At 46.5% G+C, this 27,161-nt stretch overlaps 1 protein-coding gene across 8 annotated transcripts in view; it reads right to left on the bottom strand.

Moving 5' to 3' along the window:
• LOC126356058 (F-actin-uncapping protein LRRC16A) overlaps positions 1-27,161 on the bottom strand; it is a 488,103-nt gene that overhangs the window by 313,890 nt on the left and 147,052 nt on the right. For all 8 annotated transcript variants that reach the window (XM_050006760.1, XM_050006755.1, XM_050006753.1 and 5 more), the window contains exon 3: positions 7,818-7,868. In XM_050006760.1, coding sequence (XP_049862717.1) covers positions 7,818-7,868 — 51 coding nt within the window. The remainder of the gene's footprint in view (positions 1-7,817; positions 7,869-27,161) is intronic.

Here is a 27,161-nt window from a genome sequence, read left to right as displayed (position 1 = left end):
GTCTGGGCGAGTTCTGTCTATTTAGTTTTAGGGCGCAAAAACAACGAAGGCCATATATGCCCATGTGAGAACCGTAGAACACGAAGACGAAAACGGAGTTAAAAGCGAGTACACGTTAAGCACAATCGATGGAAGGAAAGACAGCTAAAAACAGGGACTTGTGTAAAGGTCCATTAAAAGCACCATAGAGACAACGGAGTACCTGAACTAAAGTTTCAATATCCTTCGCCATACTGATACGACGGATAAAAAGTAAAACGCGGTCGACAGCCGGCGCGGCGTTCGCTAAAACGGTCAATAACTCAAGGCGGCAAACATACATTAGAACGTAAGTGGTCAACGTACGCGGTTAACAAAAAGGCATTCCGTCAGCAAATGGTGAATCGTCAAAGGTTGAGGACAATGAGCACAAAGTGGTAGGGGATCACTGCTTAACAAACTGCGATAGCTAAAATGACTCTGCCTAATATGCAACCTTGGGGAGAGAGTGCCGAGAGGAGGTCGTCCAAGCCACTGGAAGAATTCCCCCACAGCTTGTTCCTATAAGAGGAAGACGCCAAAGCGACACCACATACAGACAGACGACAACACAGGGGTCATTCGAGAGAATGGAAGAATTAGCAGGCCGACATACGAGGACTGCAGCCTTGGCAGCAGCGTCAGCTACCTCTTTCCCGCCAGACCAACGTGACCAGGAATCCAAATAAAGATCACAGTGGCTTCATCAAGAATAAGCAAGTAAAAGCTTTACTGGACCTATTTCACTAATGGAAGGATGGTGTACAGCGCACAGAGGCTCTGTAGGGCACACAGAGTCTGAGCACACAACTGAAAATCCTGTCTCGCCGGATATACTGCGTGGCCTGATACAAGGCGAAGGGCTCCGCTACGAATGCTGAGCACTGTCCAGGAAGCCGATACCGAAAATCGTCGGTGCCAATGACGTTGGGACACCAGACACCACGGTCAGTCCTACAGCCATCGTTCTACACAAAGTTTCCATCGTGAAGTTCCCCGCGAAGGTCGTGAAAGTTACAGCAACAGGACGAGTCTGAAGCAGTGTCGTTAGGAAGTGAATGAAGTCCAAGGTCAATAAGGAACCGCCGCACGAAGCAAAGGTGGTGAAGGGTTCACATCCATTGGGAAAGTGGCAGGTAGCGTGAAGATAACCTGTCCCAGCAATAGCTCAAAACAGACTCCAGGGGGTAACACAAATGAGGGATGCGCCCTATACTGGTGGACAAAGGAGTCACCGCAGGAGGCATGGAACGTGTGGCCAGGCATGCAAGACAAACGGCGTACTTATCCACTGTGCAGGACATCACGTCGCTATGATAGCGGAGCTTTGGCAGCTTCTGCATACAGGCTGTCAACCGGGCTAATGTAAGAGGCATCAGTGGCCGAACAGAGGCCAAGATGGCAGTTTGTATGGAGAAGGGCTAAGATGGACGGGCATGCAAATGCTAAACGAAACACCCGTAGTCTAGATTCGAATGAACAAAAGATCGGTACAAATGGGGGACGGACATTCAATCTGCTCCCCAGGAAGTACCACTGAAGACATGTATGACATTGAGGACATGTATGACATTGAGGGACCAGGTACAGTTGGCGGCCAAGTAAGACACGTGGGAGGACCAAGAAAGCTTTCCATCGAGCATGAGCCCCTGGAATTTTGTAGTTTCAACGAATGGAAGAGAAACAGTCCCAAGATGTAAGACGGTGGTAGAAACCAATGCGCCGCCAGAAATTCATATAAACAGTTTTGTAAGTAGAAAAGAGAAAATTCATGAAGGGAATGGGGCAGGAGGCTTCAGGACCACCATACGTAGAGTCTACGGAGAATACGAGTCCTCCAGCAGATGATGTGCGTTTTCTCCAAATCGAAACACACGGCCACAGCCTGATATTTCAGAAGAAAAACCTTCATGACATGGATTGACATAATGACAAGATTGTCAACTGCAGAACGGCGCATTCGAAATCCACACTGCGCAGTGGTTAGTAAATTACGAGACTCGAGCCAACGTACCAGCCAGGCATGAATCATACATTCTATCACTGCAAACACAGCTGGTGAGAGAAATGAGTCGGTAGCTAGAAGGAAGGCGTTTGTCCTAACCAGGCTTGCTTATTGGTATGAGAGTGGCTTCACGCCAGCGCGTGGGAAACATGCCCTCAGCCCAGATGCGATTGTACATATGAAGGAGGAAGTACTTACCTGCAAGAGAAATGTGCTGCAACATATGAAATGTGAACATCGTCGCGCCCTTGAGCGAAAAATTGCGATGACGTGAGGGCATGATCTAGCTCCTTCATAGTAAAAATCGCCTGAGCCGCCTCCACTCGTTTCCACTGGAGGAGTGACAGTGGTTGGAGCTCGAAATCTCCTCAAAATAGGAATGGAGCCCACTGCGTCAGACTGGAAATTGGGGAGTGGACCTTGATCCCAGAGAGCCGTCGGATATGGCCCGCACGATGGAAAAGGAAATGGAACTATTAAAAGAACTAGTAAATGAAATCCAGCTACCATTTTTGATATCCCGAAGAACGCGACAACACTGTGCACGCAAGTTTTTATAACGAATACAGTTCGCCAAGGTAGGATGACGGTTGAAAACGCAGAGAGCGCGTTTCCGCGCGTGAATTGCGTCGCCGGAAGCCTTAGTGCACCAAGGGACCGGGACACGGCACTGTAAGGATGAAGTGCGAGGAATTAAACGTTCGGTGGCGGTAAGGATAGCGTTAGAAAGGTATTCTACCTGGTAATGAAAACTGGGTAAATGGTGTTCGTCGAAGGCCGCCAGGAAGGTGTAAAGTATCCAGACAGCGTCATAAAGCTGCCATTTGGGTGTGGACTTAGGTGGAGAAGGAGTCAGCAAACGGATGGAAACTGGGAAATGGTCACTTGAGTATGTGTCAGAGGGAACAGACCATTCGAGACGATGAGCAAGCAGAAGAAGAGGTTCGCATAGGAACAGGTGTGTGTGGAGTCTGAAAGGAATGTGGGTCAGCCAGCGTTATGGTAGATTAGGTTTTGTTAACTGAGATTAGGCCAGAAGGCGCCGTTCTGAAGGAACCCTAAAGGGGATGGTGCGCATTAAAGTCATCTAGCAGCAGAAAGAGGTGAGGGAGTTTGTCCAATAAGCTGGAAGAAGTCTGTCCTGATGATAGCGAATGACACAGGGATGTAAGCGGTACAAAGAGAGAACGTGAAGTGAGATAGGCAAATGCAGACAGCAACAGCTTGAAGCCAGCTTGGTATGATTGTGATCATCATCCCGGATGAGCAGCATGACTCCCCCATGAGATCGAATGCCGTCCTGGGTGAGAATGTCAAAGCGGACCAGAAAGAAATGCGAGAGGTCTAAGCAGTTGTGAGGACTCCATTTTATTCCTGGAGGCAGAGAACAAGTGGACGCTGATATTCCGAGAGCAGTCGTAATTCCTTCTTGTTGGATCTAAGGTCACAAACATTCCATTGGAGGGGAGTCATGATGAAGAAAAGAGAGGAGGGAGAAAAAAATGAAGCAGTGTCACCTCGGCAGCTGCCCGAGTCCGAGCTTTCGAAGACTTTCTGCCACAGTGCGCAGAGGCTGGAGGATCTTGCTCCATGAGATCTATAGACGTGTCGCCAATCTCCATCTGTAGGTCTGCGGAGTCCAGGGCAGAAAAACTGTTGGCGGTGCGCACCGGCAACTTGGAGGTCGGCCAGATGAGGATATCACGTGGCGACACTGTTGAAGAGGATCGCCGAGTCAGAGAAAGAGAACAACGCCATTTCCCTTTGATTTCTTGGAGCCTTTTCAGTTGGCAGATGACGATTCAGATGTTGTTGGATGGAGGGACATTAAATTTCTTCGCGGGGGTATTACTTCTGTCCTTTCTGGCCTGCTGGTTGTGTAGCAGGTAAATTCGCCCGATGAGGCGAAAAGTTTGATGGCTTGTTCCACAGCTGTAGGAGGAGGAGGAGGAGACGGGGATGCTACCGTGACAGTGGGCGATTTTACAACAGCGGTGTTGAATTGGAGCTCGCATGTCTGCGTGGCCATGTCCTTCGTGGCGCTGGATATAGAAAGAACGTTACTGTAAGTGCCAGATAGTAAAGTGCAAGTGCCTCCAACTAGCCAATTACTCACGAGCGACAATTAAGGCACTTTTTCTTTCACCCAGATCTCCTGGACGGTCCGCTCATCGAAATACACGGGACAATCTCCGGAGGCGGCGGCATGGTCGCCACTGCAGTTGATACAGCATGAAGAAGGAGACGGAGCATCACCCTCGTGATCATCCATACCACAGGTTACACATTTGGCCAGGTGTCGACAGTATATTCGAGTGTGGTTGTAACGATGACACTGATAGCAGTGCATCATGTTCGAAATATGATAACATGATAGCCTCCTTTGATCTCTGATCGAAGCACCACTCTACCAAATGTCGGAACAAGAGTGTGGGCACTAAGGATGCATCTACCTTTTTCAACACCTGATGGATTGCAATGACGGTCTTATCAGAGAGGTAAGTTTGGATTTCTGCCTCGGATAGATCATCGTCAGCCTAGTGTCAATAACGCCACGGGAAGAATTCAGCATTCAATGGGGCTCGACAGGAACAGGATAACCGTGGACGAGCGAAGCTGCAAGCAGTTGTGCTTGAGAATCACAAGTAGACTCCAAAAGCAAACTGCCATTGCGTAAATGTGAGCAGGATTTCACAGGGCCGGCAATTCCATCAACACCTTTCTGAATAAGAAACGGATTAAACATAGCAAAGGACTGACCGTGTTCAGTACATGAAACCACAAAGAACTGTGGTGTATCTGTAAGGGTCTTTGAGTTGTTAGCCACACTCCATTTACGTAGACTGTGCATATGATGATTGGTTCATTGCGAGAAAACAGCCCACGATTGCCAGGGTCTCCGATGGCGTGCACGTTCCAACTGCGGGCCCTCTCAGAGGGCGGCGCACCCGCCTTAGGTGACTGTTCGCATCTTATGCCACGCCTCACAGAGGGACCAACTGGCAGTATGTGACGGTAACAGCTCATGTAAACACCCGTGCCTGGATCTGGCCTGCACCAGGGGGTACGTGCGGGCCCTACCTGTCGACACGGGACTGGGAATTACGCGTTACCCATTCACCTATTAGGCGTCAGACGTGTGGGCCGGCCTTCAGGAGCGCACAGGGACGAACATGGAAAAAAAGGAACCTCAAACGCCGACGCGGAGGAAAGATAGGAGAAGAGGAACGAAGAACGAAAAAACAGTGGAGAGACTGTTCTGGTGTCAGGCACCGAAAATGTACAACACATTTTCAAGAACAATCTCACACATGCTTTTTCAAGGGAGGGGAAAAAAGTAGCAAGAAGACAGACAAGATGCTGTAAAGTCTGGGGGCCCGTGGTAGCCAAGCCCGAACTCAGCAGTGAGTTGTGAGCCCCCAGGAGAGGGGGTGGCGGGTGGAGGTGGGGATTATCTGAATCCTCATTGTAATCGTAGATATACCGCAGGTTATGGTCAATATTTCGTAGAACCACAATGTAGTGTTGATGGCAGTACCCATCACTTGAGAAATTTTATCAAGTTACTAATGCAATGGAAGAAGTTCGCCACTATCGTTCCTTGAAATTTCTTCTCGCCACTATCGTTCCTTGAAATTTCTTCTAAACAAACTTAAAAATGTCCAACTGTGTTTTTTCTTTGCTGCAAACAACAAGAAAGCCACCATTCACTGAAAGGAATATGTTTTTAGTGGACTGCAAATATCTATTATTATTTCAGTTTCAAATGGATCCTCTAGATTGTAGGTTTGTACACTACAGACAAATGTGTGGTGCATGTTACCATATGTCAGTATCTCTGGTCTTAGACTCCGAACAGAAACTAAAAGTGATGAGTATATTAAAAATTAGATCTGTGTTGTGTGGGGCTGCTATGTAAAAGATGTGCCATTGTGGCTTAGAGAAATGACTGTTAGTAAGTGTATAGTAGGCATTTAAAGCACTCATGATGTTCTATACGGAAGGTTACGTATCATAACGTTAATTAAAATTCATAAATGTGTGCGATAAATGTAAAATTCGCTCACTGCAAGCGTGATGGAGAGTAGTTTTAGTTTATATTTAATCAATGTCTGCGGAGGCGCCTGAAGGCAAACACGTGATTTAATACATAAAATTGCCATTTAAGGTTGCCAATTATTTCAAACAAAAACGATCGCATTGAAAATTCCGAACAGCAGAGAAGTTTCTAAATAGCGTCTGGATATAACGTCGACCATACTCGCTTTTCTGAGAGATCTACTTGTAAAATCGTGAAGGAAATCACTTGCAAAACATGACATTTTTGAAATTTTTTTCCACTACGACTATTCTAAAATAAGGAACAACTACCTTGCAAAGGACAGCAGACGGAAGTCACTCATATAGTCAAAACCAAATGTAGACTTCTGTGCAGTGCTGTGTCCTTTCCTCACTTGTCTTCCTTCGTGAATGCCATTTCTTACACCGGTTTACGCTAGCTCGAAAATGAACCTTGAAGGTAAGTCGCATTTAAAGTAATATGGCTGAAGAGTGTGTACAGTTTATTCCCGCTTCTCTGTTCTTGTGCAGCTTAATGCATTCTGCGTGAAATGAGCAATACATGAGAGTTCATACGTCTGAACCAAAATTTCCTGCTGGAATTCGGACCGTAAGACTAGAGTGCCCGTATCCAGCACTTACGCGTAAGACTAATACATCAAAAGAGACAGCCAGGGAGGCTTCCACAGCAACTATTTCGGAATTTCATTAAATCCAAAGAAGTGGTTCCAGCTTGTCACCGGTAAATAATGCAAACAGAAATTTCGGATATGAGAATTTAACTTCTTTTAAACGTAAAAATAACAATGCTTTTAATGTCTTGTATTTTACAGATTTTATAATCATGACAAGCTTATTTTTCCTACGTTATCATTGGGCATCTAAGTTTGAAACCCGCCCTACTTTATTTTTTTTTTACTATTTGGCGTCGTTTCACAACAGCATAATGAACGATATTATATATCCTGTACTTATAATATACGTATATGAACTTAGGTGCCGCGAGGAGTGGTCACGCGGTTTGAGGCGCAATGTCACAGATTGCGCGGTCCCTCCCGCCGGGGGTCGTGTCCTCCCTAGGGCACGGGTGTGTGCGTTGTTCTTAGCATAAGTTAGTTTATGTAGTGTGTAGGCCTACGCACCGATGACCTAAACAGTTTGGTCCCTTAGGAATTCACACACATTTGAAGATTTTTGAACGTAGTTATCGGTGTCCTCTTAGTATCATATTTATATACCCACATTACGCATGGACAATGACAGTTCCAGATTCACGTGAAACTCGCCTGGTTGTGAAAGTCGGAACGAGTGGTGGACTTGAATGAAGTATCAGCAAATGGAGTAGTATTCCATTAGTTAACTCACTGCCCTGCTACGAAAGGTAGGCCATTTGACGCCCGGCACAACATGATGAATTTCATTTCAGTTACCGCCTCACGCTATATAAAGTCGCTTTTACAATTGTTAACCTACAATTACGGACAATCTTTAGAGTCCACGAACCCAATTACAAGAACCGAGTGCTCGTTTACTCTCACTTCCACTGCATCCAACATTAAATGCACTGACTTCATTCAGTTAGGAATCAAATGCCACAGCAACAGTCGTGCCCCGTAGCGGCACTGCTCGCGAGAGACAAGGGCCCGGGTTCGTGCACCGGCCCCAACAACTAAGTAGCCGAGAAGCTTCGGCGGACAGTGAAAGATCTGTTCGACAGATAAAACACTACACTTACCTTGGTTGGCACCTTCGCGGTGAGCAGGAACAACCGGCATGGGGAAAACACCTGCAATAAAACACAAGATTAACCATTGGCAGGTGGTTTGAAGCAATACACAACAAAAGCACTCTGCAGAATGTTCACATTACTTTTACAGAACGCAATGGTGTGGTTAATATACCATTTTATGCAATAGCAACTACTTATAAGCATATGTATTTTGTCCGTAATATTAAAAAGCTCCCTCACTTGAAAAAATGATTTTTGTGATATAAATTGCTGCGTCGATGATCTTCTAATACGTTTCAGTTGCTACATCTACATATCACCACTCATATACGACACGGTATTCTGAGTGCTGTAAGAAGCCAACGTAAATCGATGGTGTTAATGGGTATCATTTTTAACAGCCGATTTCATAGAATTCTTGCCCTGAATGATACCAGCGTCAGTCATGCGACAGGAAAACAGCAAGATACTTTCCTCCTTAGCTCACGACGTATTTTATGATTTATCGACAACGAAATAAGCCCAGAACCGAAACTACTGCACTGGTAACACAAAATAAAGCATGGCCGCGGATCACTTTTATGTCGCCTTGGTTTATCCAAGTGTGTTGGTGATGCAGAGGTTACGGCAGAATCCGAGAGAATTACTCGGAAACGTCGAACATCGACGTCGTCATACGAGACAACTAACATGTCAAGTTTTCGAAGGTAATCGATTTGCAATGTCTCCCGACATTTTAGAAAAGAAACTTCACTAAATGCACAGCCACTGCTGAAAATCTTATTTAAAACAAAAGGGATGTGCTAAAACATGGTGTATGTAAACGATCAAACATGTTCGTCAGAGTCACTAACTGCTTTCCTCATCTTTCTCAGACACGCGCACAGGCTTATAAATCCAGTTCGTCCATCTTAAACAAGCTTTTAAAGCAAAAAGTGCTGTGCTGTGCATGAAGAAAGTAAAACGAGACACTGATTCCGCGACTTGAAAGAATTGTTGAAGCTTAAAACTTAAAAATCTGCTACGGGGAATGTTACGCACATATCCTAATGATTACATTAACTTTGTACGAATTGTCAGTAAAACTCCTAAGAATTGAAAATGAAGACATAGTACAACCCATCTGCAATGTCTTCGCATAATCAACCCCGACATCATCTTCAATTTAGCCACTTAAAAATGTCAGTGTTTTAAAGTACCACAATGTGGGCATAAACATATCGTCGGTGGAAGATCCGGAAAGCCTTGACTGCCTCATTTCGTCACACTTTCGCTTGTACTCGGTGTTTTTCTTATATATTTCGCGGACCTTTGTTTCCACAATTGTAGGAACTGAAGATACAACGGCATGAACTGCAACACGATTTCTTTTGCGCTCAAAATGCACAGCGCAACATCAACATGCGAACGGTCCGTTATCTCTGACGCCTCGCGCCAAGTGACAATCATAATTTCTCCCAAACACGACAATAAGGCAACACGCTGCAAACTGAATAATCGTCTACGGCAGTGGATCTTAACTTTTCTCAGATCTTTACACCCTGACTGACATAAGCTAGACCCGCCACACCGCACCATCATCAACTCTACCGCCAAACTAAACACCAGAAATTGTAAAAAAGTATTCGAAGTTTGATTTTTAAAATGACGACAGATAAATAATATTTAGTTTTTGTAGGTGTTTTGTAGAGCGTTGAACCAATTCTCAGTGCAGAAGGAATACTATCTAATTCCAGATCACGACCCACACTTAGGGCAGACATTTATTACAAAACTTGCTTCCTGAACATCTCTCCCTAGCGACACCTGCTATTACCCCCACACCTTGGATTCCCATTTAAAATCAACCGAGTTACTATTTGTAATTCATTTGATTGTAAAAGTAGTATAAATTGGAAAACTGCCACTGCTTTAATTCTGATATCTGCCACTAATAATAATAATAATAATAATAATAATAATACATCAACAACTTGCCATACAACATAAACCAATAAAGCAACACGTTCCCACATACAAGCACGCACCACAAAATGTAATGGAGAATAATGAATACAAATTATACTGGAACAGAACCATTATACGAGATAAAACAACACCACATAACAAACCTGACATACTCACAAATAAAAAGAAGAAACTAACACAACTAATCGAAATATCCATTCCTAATACAACAAATATACAAAAGAAAACAGGAGAAAAAATTGAAAAATACATTCAACTGGATGAGGAAGTCAAAGAAATGTGGCATCAGGATAAAGTTGACATTATACCAATTATACTATCAACTACAGGAGTCATACCACACAATATCCACCAGTACATCAACGCAATACAGCTACATCCAAACGTATATATACAACTACAGAAATCTGAAATACATGTTCAATTACCCGAAAGTTCCTAAATGCAATGTAACATATAACGTACAGTTAAAAGGAAGTCACGCTAGATCAAGGTCCGCGTCACTTTTATTTTTAACCTGACATAACGTCTGCGACAGGAAAGAGAAGAAATAATAATAATAATAATAATAATAACAATTACTAAAGATAACAGAAGTATTCAGCAATGATATAAATATGACTTTTGGAACAGACAAATGTAAGAAAAATAGCATAGTCAAGGGAAAACACACTAAACAAGAAGATTACGTATTGGATAACCACAGCGACTGCATAGAAGCGATGGAAATCAGGTGCCTATAAATACCTACGATACAGACAAAAAATAGGAATAGATAATACAAATATTAAAGAAGAACTAAAAGAAAAATATAGACAAAGACTAACAAAAATACTGAAAACAGAATTGACAGCAAGAAACAAAACAAAAGCTATAAATACTTATCCTATACCAATATTGACCTACTCATTTGAAGTAGTGAAATGGAGTAACACAGACCTACAAGCACTCAATACACTTACATGATCACAGTGCCACAAATATAGAATACATCACATACATTCAGCAACACAAAGATTCACATTAAGAACAAAGGAAGGAAGTGGATTTATCGACAAAAAACCTACATTATGGACAGGTAGACAATTTATGAAAATTCTTTCTGGAACGAGCAGAAACTAGCAAAATACACAGAGCAATCACTCATAAATACATCGGCTACACCACTGCAATTTCATATCCACTTCTACAACCCTTTAGATCACATAACATCAACAGATACGAAGAAAGTAAATTGGAAAAAGAAAACACATGGCAAGCACCGGTATCATCTAACACAGCCACACATCGATCAAGACGCATCCAACACATGGCTAAGAAAAGGCAATAGATATATAATGAGACGGAAGGATTCATGATTGCAATACAGGATCAAACAATAAACACCAGATATTACAGCAAGCATACTATTAAAGATCCCAATACCACAACAGATAAATGCAGACTTTGCAAACAACAAATAGAAACAGTAGATCACATCACAAGCGGATGTACAATACTAGCAAATACAGAATACCCCAGAAGACATGACAATGTAGCAAAAATACAACAGCTTGCCTTACAACATAAACTTATAAAACAACACGTTCCCACATACAAGTGTGCACCACAAAATGTACTGGAGAATGATGAATACAAATTATACTGGAATAGAACCATTATAACAGATAAAACAACACCACATAACAAACCTGACGTCATACTCACCAGTAAAAAGAAGAAATTAACACAACTAATTGAAACATCCATACCCAATACAACAAATATACAAAAGAAAACAGGAGAAAAAATTGTAAAATACATCCAACTGGCTGAGGAAGTCAAGGATATATGGCATCAGCATAAAGTTGACATTATACCAATTATACTATCAACTATAGGAGTCATACCACACAATATCCACCAGTACATCAATGCAATACAGCTACATCCAAACTTATATATACAACTACAGAAATCCGTAATTATTTATACATGTTCAATTACCCGAAATTTCCTAAATGCAATACAACATATACCGTACAGTTAAAAGGAAGTCACGCTTGATCAAGGTCCGCGTCACTTTCTACTTTAAACAGACATAACGTCTGAGATAAGAAAGAAATAATAATAATAATAATAATAATAATAATAATAATATCGTCCAGGTTTTCAGCAATGTAGTGGCTGCTATATAGTCACTATTCTGCTGTGCTGTCAATCAGTTCGTTTATCTGTTGCGAGGTGAATGATGAAGCAATTTCTGGTCCACTGAAGGAACTACCAACAACTTTTTCATGAGAAATTTAAGCATCTAAATCTCAATTTCACTTTGAACAACGTATATGTGTAGTATGTGGAGGACCAATGAAGATATTATTCACATATTCGTTTCACAAGCTGTAACCACCACAATGTGTCACACGTAATGACAGTATTTGACAAAAAAGGTAATGATTGGTAACTTCTGTAATTAATATTACAACACTGCGAAATATTATTAATAGTGACAATTTTTTAAAGCCGGCCATGGTGGCCGAGTATTCTAGGCACTTCACTCAGGAACCGCGCGACTGCTACGGTCGCAGGTTCGAATCCTGCCTCGGGCATGGATGTATGTGATGTCCTTAGGTTAGTTAGGTTTAAGTAGTTCTAAGTTCTAGGGGACTGATGACCTAAGATGTTAAGTCCCATAGTGCTCAGAGCCATTTGAACCATTTTTGAATATTTTAAAAATAATTCAGTTTTGTGACCGGAACACAACCGAACTCCTTGTTTTTTACCCCTCCTCAGAACATTTCATTTTACCCCTCAGATGGTAATGACCGCCATGTTGGGAACGAGTGTTCTATGGGAACCATTTAAGGGCGATGCCGACAGAAACATTGGAAATTCAACCGGTAATCGCAAGAGATACGCCTCCTAAAAGAATATCGTTTAGCGAGAAAATAAACATGTCGCATGTTAACGAATAGCTATAGATTTTCGTTTATGAACGACGACGCTCTCTCTCACTGCAAGGGAAACTAGCTAAGGTCCAGTCTGCTACTTCGCAAATTATGCTTGACGCATGAACGTTTATTTATCGTATGGCAACACATTAACATACATTACAAAACCATTACTCATCAAAATTTAAGAACAGCTCTCAGCATAAAATAACAAATGACAACAGTTATACATGCTTATCATGGTCTTTTATGTATTTTACAACGTCACTCGCCGTTGTCAGGAGATCTTCGAAAGGACTCTTGTATGCACGTGAGGGAGATCCTGATACAACATGAGCGTCACCGTCACACGATGATGAAGATTTACTTCACTAGTAGAATGTGTCTGCACATGTCCCAGGGGCCGTTAGGGTGTGGTTAAGGTAGTCTAAACTGCCCGAGGCTGGTCGAATCCAGGGGATTTCTTCTGGATGCAAGGCAGCTTCAGGCATTGTGGAGAACAGTTTTGTTGCCAGCAGAGTTTCTATCATCGATGGTACAGAATTCAGTTTTAAAGAGAGTCCTGGCTGTGGTGACAGTGGAATGTCTTGATCTTAGTCTTTTTCACTCCGAAGGGACTATGTCGCCCATTATTGGGAGGCCGGTGTAATTAGCAATCTTCTGATATTCACGCAGTAGCACGCTCTTCCATCTGATATCAGGTGGAGGATTGCGGCTCAAGACAGGTAGCTATTGTGTGGGAGTAGATCGTATAGACCCACCAACATGTATAGGCACGTTAAGTTTTACATCTGTCTCTCTTTTTTACCTTTGAACTATTGAACCATGCAGGCTGAGTATACCAATCCGGATGCCGGTACCCGGAGTGTGTCTGCTGACGATCCCCAACAAGAACCACAGAGTTTATGAAGGATGTTGTTTCTGGTTTTGAGCTTAGCAGATGTTCGTGTCAAGTGCTCCTTAGGAGAGAGTGTCCCAACGAATACGATCCCCAGGTAATTTGCATGCATGTTATGATGAAGTTTTTCACCTACAAAATAGACATCGAACGTTGTCTGTGCCAATCTACTGGACATGAAACTCCTGTTTTATTTGAGTTTGATTGTAACCTTCATTTACGGGAATAGTTGCTCGAAATGTATAGATCAGAAGTTAGGATATCTTCAGTTGGTTCGAAGTTTTTGTGTTGGATAGCTGTTGTCCGGTCGTCTGCATAGCCAAACTTTCTGGACTGTTTACTTTAGTATGCCTGTGATGAATGTTGATGATAAGTCATTTTGGGCAGGCTCGCGTACACTTCCAAGTCCCACATTATTCCTTACAACAAGAAATATTCGCACACGTCTAAGGGACCAACGGCGGCTGTTGGTATCCAAAGGCAATACTTTATGTGATGATACTCTTCAACCGAGAAGAGGCAGTCGGTAGCTCCGGAGTGCTTGTGATTTAACGGTGGTGCAAGGCCTGTACTTTTCCGGTCGATGTCCAGAAGGTTAAATGCGAACTATGCGTAGTATTCTCGTTGTTTGGCCGATTGTAACAGTAGCCTCGACACCCGATAAAATTTTCGTTCTAGGATCAACGGAGGTGCTTAATTTGCAAAAGTCAAGCCCAAGAGATATGGCCGAAGCAAATAATTGGCGGAAATAAAGTAATTAGATAAACAATTTACTTTCTACATCAACAACTGAAGATCATACTAGTTGCACCCTTCAACATTCTACAGACGCTCTACTGAGATGCAACACTGACATTGTTTTAAAATTTTGCCATCTGGTATTGTTAAAACAACGGCAGCTCATGATCTGACCAATTTCTTTGCTTAAAGCGAACGTTTAAAGGACTAGTCTTGAAAAAAATCCGAAATTTCACGTGACGGTTTTCAATGGATTTTTAAAATGATTTCCATAAAGGCCTAACTGAACAACTGGAGAAGTGACTGCTTCGCAGTATCCCATCGTGGTCGTAGTTCCGTCAGCGAAGACTTTCGTGAAGGTCTACCAAAACCGTTTGTTGTTTCACACAAAAAAGCAGCATTTCATTAATGCCGTGAGCTACATGATTGAAGAGGATCGGCACGTGACGTGGTATCTAACACTGTGGCACATTCGATTTTGCACGAACTCTTAGCTGTTAGAAAGATCTGTTCTTGGGGATTACGCACAATTTTATGACGTTCAAGAACAAAGCTGTGCTCAAATACTTCGACCGATGAAAAACAAAATCCGGGTACAAGCCGGAAATACAGCGGTAATCTACTACCTGGGTGTTCGAATATAGAAAGAAAGCAACTTGCGATGTACTTCCAAGAATACGAACGCCTGCTTCTTTGGCTACACTGTACCCGTCGTGACCTCTGCTTCAGAAGATCGAAGTAAGCTTACAAAAGCTAGGACCCAACCCATCAGTTTATCTTTAGTTTCTACGACGACTTCATTGACATCAACTTGACGAGAGCCAAGTGCTGCAGTTGATCTGTCGTAGCAAAGGACCCTCCCAAAATCCCACTCTGATCTAACGTCGAGTCTACGTGTTGCTCACAGGTGGAAGTGTGTTGATGCACTGTCGCCTTCCGATAGACGAAGACTTTAGGCGCTTAGTAATCGTATCATACCAATTCAGGTGTCTCTTAACTTAGTTTCCGTAGGGGCATCGTGTGATCAAAGTCTAAAACAGGTCCCATTCTTTCGTTCTCGACGTCTGCGTGCGCATTGTTTCCAATAGTGGCTATCCCTCCCCCCGATTCGTCTTCTCAACGCTGTCCAACCCCATCGTCTCAATTTCGTGATGAACAAAGACTTAAAATTCTGGATTACAGAGAGGTTGCAGCTATGAATTGCTGTTACCATGGATACGGATTCACATCGTTCAGGCTCATCACACACTTTTTGACGCCTTTTTGTTGAACCTGTAAGGCACAGGAAATGGTCAGATACCCTTGTAACATTTAGGATTGGTAGATTTCATCATTCACTGCTGGCGACAGTTTTTGATTCTTTGACATGTATACCGCTCCTCACGGAATTTTTTACCCATCTCGATCAGGCAGACAGTTCGGAGGGGGGAGGGGCGGGGGTACAAAGTGTTTTAGTTTGTACTGATTACATCTCGATGCATGTAATTCGCTACCAAACTATCTGATTCGTCTTTCCACTAGGGAACGAACACAACAACACCAATTTCACCATAAATTTTCTTACAAGCAGTGCCCCGCTGTTTTCAAAGTTTTTCCATCATCCCTCTCCTGTGAAACATACAAAACTCTAGCACCGGGTGACTTAGCTTCTTCACTAAGTATGTAAACTCCAACAGGAATGTTTGGCCGCCTACATTGCCCAACACGATACAGGAGGTCACCTTGCACCCTCCAGATTTTCAGTAGTGATATATTTCTCATTCATGATGTCGATAGACTGGTTTTGTTATAACTTCCATCGAAATATATGCAGATAAATATTTTGCATCAGCATAACTGATAATGGCAACATCGTACTGTTCCCTTTGGACACCGATATCCGGCCGTACACCCGTGAATTATTTCCTGCGGGAGAAACTGAGGAGTAACAATAAATAGTGTTTCCGGAGCATCCTAAAGCTACGTTTTCCCAGATGCGGAAATTTATCGCAGCGTGCTGCACAATACACTTTTGTCTTTCGTTGTCCAATGCAGGCCGCAGAACGCTGCGAGCAAAGTTTTCCTAGGCGCGGCGCAAGATAAAAAATGAAAGTGGAAGTAATTTCACAAATATACAAGACTTCAGACACCTTTTTTAAGCCGATGAAAATTTAGTGCTACTGAAATAGAGAAATATTTTAAGCTTTTAAGAAAATTGATTTTTCGCGCTAATAAATATTTATCACGCCGTATCTCCTAAACTGTGTCTTAGGTTGGTTGGTTTGTGGGGGTTAAAGGGACCAGACTACTTAGGTCATCGGTCCCTTGTTCCACGACCATAATAATACACGAAGAAAAGTCCAACAAGCAATAAACACATAACGGAGACAAGGGACGACACAGTACAAGAAAGACATAGACGAAGACCAGAGAAAAGAGATTAAAAGACACACAGAGTGCGACGGTCATTGGCCGACCATGAAAATAAAACTGGAAAGGCCAACAACCAAGGGACACATTAAAACACCACAAACTAAAACCCCAGGCCAAAAGCCACAGTCGACACTAAAAAAAAATAAAAAGGGACTCTCATATTGAATGATAAAAACCCCCTGCTCGAATACAACGGAGAACTAAGTCAGCCATAGTAGAGTCATCGGTTAAAAGAGCAGGGAGTGTATCAGGCAGCGCGAACGTCTGCCTGAGGGCAGTTAAAACTGGGCAGTCTAGTAAGACGTGTACCACGGTCAGGGCCAATCCGCAGCGACAGAGAGGCGGGTCGTCACGGCACAAGAGATACGCGTGCGTGAGCCGGGTATGTCCTATGCGGAGCCGGCAGAGGACGACAGCGTCCTTGCGAGACCCCCGCATGGAGGAGCGCCACACACTGGTTGTCTCCTTGACTGCCCGAAGTTTGTTGGGAGAGGGCAGGGTGCGCCACTCATCACGCCAAGCAGCAAGGACCTTCTGCCGCAATACGGATCGGACGTCACTCTCTAAAAGACCGATGTCCATGGCCGGGGAACTGACCGCCTGTTTCGCCAGTTCGTCAACCCGCTCGTTACCCGGGATGCCGACGTGACCCGGGGACCAAACAAAGGTGACAGAGCGGCCGCAACGGACGAGAGTATGGAGGGACTCCTGGATGGCCAGCACCAGACGGGAACGAGGGAAACACTGGTCAAGAGCTCGTAAACCGCTCAGGGAGTCACTACAGATGACAAAGGACTCACCTGAGCGGGAGCGGAGAAACTCTAGGGCACGATAGATGGCAACCAACTCGGCAGTGTATACACTGGAGCCAGCTGCCAATGACCGTTGCTCACAATAATCCCGTAGAGTGAGAGCGTAACCAGTGTGACCAGAGACCACCGAACCGTCGGTGTAGGCCACCGCCGCGTTCGGAAACTCGGCCAGGATGGAAAGAAAGCGGCGGCGGAGGGCCTCCGGAGGCACTGAGACCTTCGGACCCTGTGCCAAGTCGAGCCGAAGGCACGGTCGGGGCACACTCCACGGGGGCAGACGGAGATTGGCCCGGAAAACAGGCGGCAGAGGAAAAAAGTCAAGGCCACGGAGAAGGTCCCGGAGGCGAACCGCAATGGGACACCCTGACCGGGGCCGCCTGTCTGGAACATGGACGATCGAGCGCGGGAACAGGAGACGGTAGTTTGGATGCCCTGGCATGCTATAAACGTGCGCGGCATAGGCGGCCAGAAGGCGGTCACGCCGGAACCGCAATGGAGGGACACCAGCCTCCACAAGTATGCTGTCGACGGGGCTTGTCCGGAACGCTCCCGTGGCGAGGCGGATCCCGCAGTGGTGTATGGGATCCAGCAATCGCAATGCTGAAGGCGAGGCAGAACCGTACGCCACACACCCATAATCAAGGCGGGACTGGATCAGCGCTTGATATAGGTGGAGGAGGGTGGACCGGTCGGCACCCCACCTGGTGTGGCTTAAGCAACGGAGAGCGTTTAAGTGCCGCCAGCATGTTTGCTTCAGCTGCCTAATATGGGGCAGCCAAGTCGACCGGGTATCGAACACCAGTCCCAAGAACCGATGCGTCGCGACCACAGCAAGAGGTTCACCGTCAAGGTAAAGGCGCGGCTCAGGGTGAACCGTGCGACGCCGGCAGAAATGCATAACGCAGGTCTTCGCGGCCGAAAACTGGAAGCCGTGCGCTACAGCCCACGACTGCGCCTTGCGGATGGCACCTTGCAGCTGCCGTTCAGCAGCGGCGATGCCACTGGAGCTGTAATATAGGCAGAAGTCGTCCGCATATAAAGAAGCCGCGACGGACGACCCCACCGCCTCAACGAGCCCATTGATGGCAATTAAAAACAGGGACACACTGAGGACAGACCCCTGTGGGACCCCGTTCTCCTGGACCCGGGAGGAACTATGCGACGCAGCTACTTGCACGCGGAAGGAACGATACGAAAGAAAATTCTGAATAAAAATCGGGAGCGGGCCCCTAAGGCCCCACCCATGAAGTGTGGCCAGGATGTATCGTATGCCTTCCGCATGTCGAAGAAGACGGCAACCAGATGTTGGCGGCGCGCAAAGGCTGTACGGATGGCAGACTCCAGGGAGACCAGATTATCGACGGCAGAGCGGCCTTTACGGAACCCACCCTGAGACGGAGCCAGAAGGCCCCGAGACTCGAGGAGCCAACTCAACCTCCGGCTCACCATACGTTCCAGCAACTTGCAAGGAACGTTGGTGAGGCTTATGGGGCGATAGCTGTCCACCTCCAGCGGGTTCTTGCCAGGTTTCAATACGGGGAGGACTATGCTTTCCCGCCATTGAGACGGGAAAACACCCTCGACCCAGACGCGATTGAAAAGATCTAGGAGGCGTCGCTGGCAAGGCACTGAGAGGTGTTTCAGCATCTGGCTGTGAATGCGGTCTGGTCCAGGAGCCGTATCAGGGCAAGCAGAAAGTGCGCTCTGGAATTCCCATTCGCTGAAAGGAGCATTGTACGACTCCGCGTGGCGCGTGTGAAAGGAAAGCCTCCGACTTTCCAACCGCTCTTTCCGGGAGCGGAAGGCCAACGGGTAGTTCGTTGACGCGGAACACTGAGCAAAATGCTCTGCTAACCGGTCCGCAATCGTGTCGGAGTCGGTGCACACTGCTCCATTCAGCGAAAGCCCAGGGACAGAGACAGGTGGCCGATAGCCTTGGAGTCGCCGAATCTTGGCCCAAACCTGCGATGCGGAGGTACGGACGCCAATGGTGGAAACATAACGTTCCCAGCACTCCTGCTTCCGTTGGCGGATAAGGCGTCGGGCTCGGGCGCGGAACTGTTTAAAAGCAATGAGGGTCTCCAACGACGGGTGCCGCTTATGGCGCTGAAGAGCCCGCCGGCGATCTCGAATCGCCTCTGCGATCTCGGGCGACCACCACGTCACAGTCCTCCGCCGAGGTGACCCGGATGTACAGGGAATCGCAGATGCCGCCGCAGAAACGATGCTGGTGGTGACCGACTGAACCACCGCATCAATCGGATCAGTGGAAGGAGGTGCGATCACTGCGACAGATGTAAATAAGTCCCAATCAGCCTTATTCAGAGCCCATCTGGAGGGGCGTTCAGAAGAGTGACGCTGTGGCAGTGACAGAAAGATGGGGAAATGGTCACTACCACATAAGTCGTCATGGACCCTCCAGTGGATGGATGGTGAAAGTCCGGGGCTGCAAATAGAAAGGTCAATGGCCGAAAACGAGCCATGGACCGCACTAAAGTGGGTCGCCTCTCCCGTGTTTAAAAGGCAGAGGTCAAGCTGTGACAGAAGAGTCTCGACATCTCTGCCCCGGCCAGTAATCGCGGCGCTACCCCACAAGGGGTTATGGGCGTTAAAGTCGCCCAGCAACACAAAGGGAGGCGGCAGTTGTCCTATCAATGCAGCCAACACATGACGAGAGACATCACCATCCGGCGGAAGGTACAAACTGCAGACAGTAATAGGCTGAGGCGTCCACATCCTTACAGCGACAGCCTCTAAGGGTGTATGAAGAGGCACACACTCGCTGTAGATAGAGTTAAGGACGTAGACGCAGACTCCACCAGACACCCTCTCATAAGCTGCCCGGTTCTTATAATAACCCCGATACCCTCGTAGGGCAGGGGTCCGCATTGCCGGAAACCACGTTTCCTGGAGGGCAATGCAGAAGAAAGGGTGACTGCTGACGAGTTGGCGGAGCTCAGCAAGGTGGTGGAAAAAACCGCTGCAGTTCCACTGGAGAATCACTTTGTCCATGGGCGAAATAGGCGTGAAGGGACCGAGGAGGCAGATCACGTCACTGGGTCACCTGCTGTCACCGATCGAGGACCAGTACAATCGGCGTCCTTGGCGTCTGAGGGTATGGCGAGATCCAGGTCCTCAGCGGACGCCAGGATCTCCACCTCATCCTCAGACGCAGAGCCTGTATGGAGCGGTGGGGTGGATGCCACCGCGCGTTCCTTGGCCTTAGAGGCCTTCTTCTTCTTCGTCTTCTCTCTCTGCTCCTTGGGCTTTACTGGCTGGGAGGGCTCCACCGAGTCAGTCTCCGGGACGGAGGAGGAGCGGGAAGCCCTGCGACCAGCCGCTGGCCTGCATTTCAGCCCTTGGCTGACGTCACCCTTCCCAGAGGTGGAAACCTGGGAAGGGAGGGACCCGAGGGATCCCTTGCGAGAGAGAGTCGCCGAAGAAGTCGGACGCTTCTCCGGCTTAGAGTTGGGGACTTGTGTCCCCGATGGTTGGGGGGTCGTTGCTCCTGAGGTAGGTGGTGCAGGAGCAACAGATGGGGAAGTGCCCCCCACCATCAAGGGGGCAGGTGTAGTATTCCGGCTCAGAGTGTTCAGTGGAATCGGTGCAGCAGATGACAAAACTACTGTTTTGGCAGCGGTGGCATAGGAGCTGGTCAGAGCCACAGGATGTAGCCTCTCGTATTTCCGCTTAGCCTCAGTATAGGTCATGCGGTCCAGGGCCTTATATTCCATGATCCTTCGTTCTTTCAGTAGAACCTTGCAGTCTGGCGAGCAAGGGGAATGGTGTTCGCCGCAGTTCACACAGATGGGAGGCGGCGCACATGCAGTATTAGGATGTGAAGGGCGTCCACAATCTCTGCATGTCATGCTGGAAGTACACCGAGATGACATGTGGCCGAACTTCCAGCATTTGAAACACCTCATCGGGGGAGGGATATAGGGCTTCACATCACATCGGTAGACCATCACCTTGACCTTTTCGGGTAGGACGTCACCCTCGAAGGCCAAGATGAAGGCACCGGTGGCTACCTGATTATCCCTCGGACCCCGATGGACGCGCCGGACGAAGTGAACACCCCGCCGTTCTAAATTGGCGCGTAGCTCGTCGTCTGACTGCAAGAGTAGGTCCCTATAGAATATAATGCCCTGGACCATGTTGAGACTCTTATGGGGTGTGATCGTGACGGAAACATCCCCCAACTTGTCACAAGCGAGTAACCGCCGTGACTGTGCAGAGGATGCCGTTTTGATCAATACTGCCCCAGAGCGCATTTTGGACAAGCCCTCCACCTCCCCAAACTTGTCCTCCAAGTGCTCGACAAAAAACTGAGGCTTGGTCGCCATAAACGATTCCCCATCGACTCGTGTACAGACTAAATAGCGAGGTGAATAAGGTTCGCTGCCAACCGTAGCCTTTCGTTCCTCCCATGGTGTGGCCAGGGAGGGGAACGATTGTGGATCATATGCCTGAGCGTTGTATTGAGGTCGAGAACGCTTAGAGACTGCTGGCGGTTGGCCGCCAGCAAGAGATGATGTACCACGCTTCATCGCGGGTCATCCGCCCTGATGCCACCTACTCCGACCAAGGGCCCTCCCCACGGGCGCCACCCAGCCTCAGCAACGACCACCTGGCGGGATGGCCATTGCCGGGAGTCCCGATGCCCCAAGGAGACAGGCATCTACTCCTTGGCATACGCGGGGAGTTAACGGCGCAGGCATCAGTAGAGCGATCCCTGTGTTGTCAGGGGGCTACAACCGACAGGGTACATGGCGGCCCCACCACAACGGACTGGCTACCGTGCTGGATTTCAGGTGAAATGTAGCCCATGATCGTCATTGGCGCATAAAGCGACACAGCAGAGCAGACTGCAAAAACCGCACCCAAGAACAAAGCCACGCCCTAGAGATGGTGAGTGGGCGGGACAGCTATGCGACGACGACCAACCAAGCTAGAGATGGTAATGAGCGATGGACACATTGCACCTTGTAAGGCGCCCTTCCCCAATCAGCTCGCTCTTCGGTAGAATTTAGAAGATGGAGGTCAAACCGGTAGGGGACCATCACATAAGGCCGAAACGTTTGAGACTCCTTGTAGTCGCCTCTTACGACAGGCAGGAATACCGTGGGCCTATTCTTACCCCCGAACCCACAGGGGGTAAAAACTGTGTCTTACAACAACATAATGTTATAGTACTTCAGTAGCATATGTCGATAACGTGTGCAGACTTTCTGACCAATAGTGTCACTGACAGTGATCTAATAAATTAAAATCTCACGTACTACTCGGAATTCATACCAAATCAACTTTTTCTGTAGGGGGAGAAAGCGAGAGGAAGTTTTGGAAACGTTTTAATTTGTTTTTACAGCTGCTGGAGGGTCTGTGGGTGCTACTTTTTCTCTAGACGGGATCAGGACTGTATGGTTGATTGGTGCGATCCGAGTTCCAGCGTGCCGCGAGGAACTTTAGCTATCACAAGCGCGGGGATCAGGGGGGAGTGGTGGCAGTAGCGGAGGCACCAAAGGCAAAACATGCAGAGCAGTGCTCGATCTAAAAAGAAGACTTGGCATTCAGGGAAGAGGACGACGACTGTGTATTATTGGGAAGGGCACTAAAGAAGCGCGAATCGCTTAATAAATGTACTTACATCGTGAAGAAGGAGCGCATACCTTTTCAGTAACGAAACATTTGCTCGAATATGCGGAGGAATACCAGTTCCTATTGCCTTATAACGCCGAGGTATCAGGACATCATCCCAACCTTGGCAGAGTAGGCGGTTAGGCCAAAGCTGATGGATTCACTGTGAGGAGCAAATTCACTGATTACTTCAACGGCCCGAATTTTTATCGTCGCACATTATTTATCACAATAACAACAACACGCAACTTATAAGTATGGTACAAATATAATCGCAATTGCGTTACACTGGCCATAATAAAGAGACATTTCTTCTTGACTGTTTCATTCATTTTTCTTCCGATTTATCGGATACCAGCTCGATAAGCTGCTCATACTGCGAGGCAGAGAAGCGGTGAACCGACATTTCTGGTGAATGTATCAACAATGAAATCGGACGAATCAGCTTCTTTCGTGCTTCCGAGCGCGTGAAACAAATGCTGCGGTTGTCGCCTAGCTGGTTGCTCATTAATCTGACTTCCCTCACTCCTCCATCCAAACAAATCGCTGCGACTTCTCCCCAAGCACGCAAGCGCTTCCCACAGGTGGAGCCCGCGTCTCAGGGAAACGGTCTGGCGCGTTTGCGCTGTGCGAGTGAGGAGCGCGCTCTCGCACACGTTTTACGCAGCAGGCTGCGAGAAATTCCCATAGTTAAGAAACCGTAGTTTACGCGTCAGGCAGTTAGTGAAGCACCACTATAGGCAAACACTCCACAAAAATAAAGAGGCGTTGCGATTTAGTCGGTGGAAGCGACGCGTCCGAAATCTGCAGAGGAATGAAGGTCCAACTGTTGCAAAATGGTTCAAATGGCTCTGAGGTCATCAGTCCCCTAGGACTTAGAACTACTTAAACCTAACTAACCTAAGGACATCACACACATCCATGCCCGAGGCAGGATTCGAACCTGCGACCGTAGCAGCAGCGCGGTTCCAGACTGAAGCGCCTAGAACCGCCAGGCCACACCGGCCGGCTCCGACTGTTGCAGTAAAATTGTGTCGTCGTGTGGAACTATTCGCAAACGGAACACATAATGCCAGTGGCAAACAGCGAAGTAGTAAACGTGCAGCAGTGTGCGCATCGGCACAGTAGTACTGCGGAGTCAGCCAACAGGTCTGTCTGTGTTGCAGGTGCTGCGGCCTCTGACATGGACCGCGGATATGCATTAACTATTATTGCCGAAGACTTCGGCATGAGGTATCCCTGGTTATCACAGTGGCTGTCCGATTATCACAGGCGCAAAGGCATACAATTACTCACGAACACTTCGGTGTTCTTTCACGCAATTCAAACAGAAGGAGGAGGAGGAGGAGGAGGAGGAGGAGGAGGAGGAAAGATATTAGTGTTAGACGTCCCGTCAACAACGAGGTTATTACGGACGGAGTACAAGGCCGGGTTAGGGAAGGGCGGAGAAGGAAGTCGGCCGTGCCCTTTCGAAGGAACCATCCCTGCATTTGTCTTAAGCGATTTAGGTAAATCATGGAAAACCTAAATCAGAATGGCCGGACGCGGGTTTGAACCGTCGTCCTTCCAAATGAGAGTCCAGTGTGCTAACCACTGCGCTACCCCGATCTGTAATTCAAATAGGAAACGAGTACTAGGTGAAAGATTACGAATCAAGGATTAAAGGAAAATAAATGAGGCACCCATAGGCGCTAGCAAAGAGAAATGTAACGACACAGACAACCACTGGGACTCTCATGCTAACGATCATTTGCAACGCCTTAATAATTACACTGAAGCGCCAGAGAAACAGAGATAGGCATGCGAATTCAAATACAGAGATATGTAAACAGGTAACGCCTATATAACAAAATAGGTGTCTGGCGAAGTTATCAGATCACTTACTGCTGCTACAATGGCAGGTTATCAGGTTTTAAGTGAGTTTGAACATGGTATTATAGTCGGCGCACGAGAGATGAGAGACAACATCTCCGAGATAGCGATGAAGTGGGTGTTTTCCAGCACGACCATTTCACGAGTGTACCGTGAACATCAGCAGTCCGGTAAAACATAAAATCTCAGATATCGCTGCGGCCAGATAAAGATCCTGTAAGAACGGGAACAACGACGACCGAAGAGAATCGTTGAAAGTGACAGAAGTGCAACCCTTCCGCAAACTGCTGCAGATTTCAATTCTCGGCCATCAACAAGTGCCAGCGTGCGAACAATTCTCCGAACTATCATCTATATGGGCTTTCTGAGCCGCTCGTGTATCCTTGAGGATTGCACGACACAAAGTTTTTTACATTGGGCTGTTGATGACCGGAAACATGATGCCTGGTCGGAAGAGTCTCATTTCAAATTGTATCGAGCGGATAGACGTGTGACAGCATCATGAATCCATGGACCCTGCATGTCAGCAGGAACCTGTGGCAAGCTGGTGAAGGCGCTGTAATGGCGTAGGGCGCGTACATTTGAAGTGGTATGGGGCCCCTAATACCTCTAGATACGACTCTGACAGGTAAGCATCCGTCTGATCACCTGCATCCATTCATGTCCATTGTGCATTGCGACGGACTTGGGCAATTCCAGCAGGACAATGCGACACCCCACTCGTACAAAATTGCTACAGCGTCGCTCCAGGAACACTCTTCTGAGTTTAAACACTTCCGGTGGCCGCCAAATTCCCCAGACATGAACATTATTGAGCATATATTTTATGCCTTGCAACGTGCTGTCCAGAAGAGCTCTCCACCCCGTCGTACTCTAACGGATTTATGGACAGCCCTGCAGGATGCAGCACTACTTCAGACATTAGTCCAGTCCATGCCACGCCATGCTGCGTGATCGAGGGGGCGCTACACGATATTAGGCAGGTGTTCCAGTTTCTTCGGCTCTTCAGTATATGCCTAGGAGAAGGTCCAAAGAGTGAGATGCTGGTAAGGCAGTTGAAGGGTCGGGACTTGTTTTAAGAGGACTACGCCAGACACACACACACACACACACACACACACACACACACACACACACACACACACACACACACACCGCGCCACTGGGCACGGAAGTCGGCGGTGGCGGCTGCATGCTGCGTGACGCACTCGCTACACGCTGCAGCTCCCACGTCAGCAAGCAGCTAGCTTATCAGAGCCCTGTGGCAGCGGTACAGAACATGTAGAAGCTAGCAACACTTAAAATACGTAGCCGATAAACCTGGCAACTCGCATCAACGGAACGTTACGTTCCAAACTGGCTACAGACTTACGTCATTTATCAGCATGTAGCATTTGCTGAATTCGATACTATACTTTAATAAAAATTCAACAACACATAAACATAAACTAAAACTTTCCACTTGATCATGACAGCTATTTCTGAAGATCTTGGATTCTTTGTAGTGTTATTTGCCAGACAGAGGGAAGCAAATTATTGTTTGTGGGGATATCAATGTAGATTTTCTGAAAGACTTTGAAGTATTACTTGGTTCTTTCAAGTTGACGTCAGTTATTGATTTTCCGATTCGGGTGGTACAGGAATGAAGCACACTGATGGATAATGTTTTTACAGCCTACGATAAATTTAATCAAATAAAAACTTTTCCTGTTAATAATGGTATGTCTGATCACGGTGCATAGATACTTACAGTATTTGACATAGCTCCATACAGTAAAGCAAAACAGTCCTCCAAAATACTGCGTTCAATTAACGACTTAACAATCGAAAATTTTATGGAAAGCTTGCATCAGTTAGACTGGGATGAGGTGAACAGTGAACCTGACGCTAATTTAAAATTTGATACATTGCATGATACCTTTGCGAGTGTATTTGGAAACAAATTCCTTAAGAAAACAGTGAAATATGATTGTAAGATACCATAAAAAAGCCATGGCTTACAAAGGCATAAAAATTCCTTCTGAACAGAAAAGGGAAATGTATCTTATATCTAGCAGGAGTAACATCCAGAAACAGTGAAACA

The sequence above is a fragment of the Schistocerca gregaria genome, chromosome 3 (assembly GCF_023897955.1).
Source record: "Schistocerca gregaria isolate iqSchGreg1 chromosome 3, iqSchGreg1.2, whole genome shotgun sequence".
In the NCBI taxonomy this organism is placed as follows: domain Eukaryota; kingdom Metazoa; phylum Arthropoda; class Insecta; order Orthoptera; family Acrididae; genus Schistocerca; species Schistocerca gregaria.
This window is presented reverse-complemented; position numbering and strand designations above follow the sequence as displayed.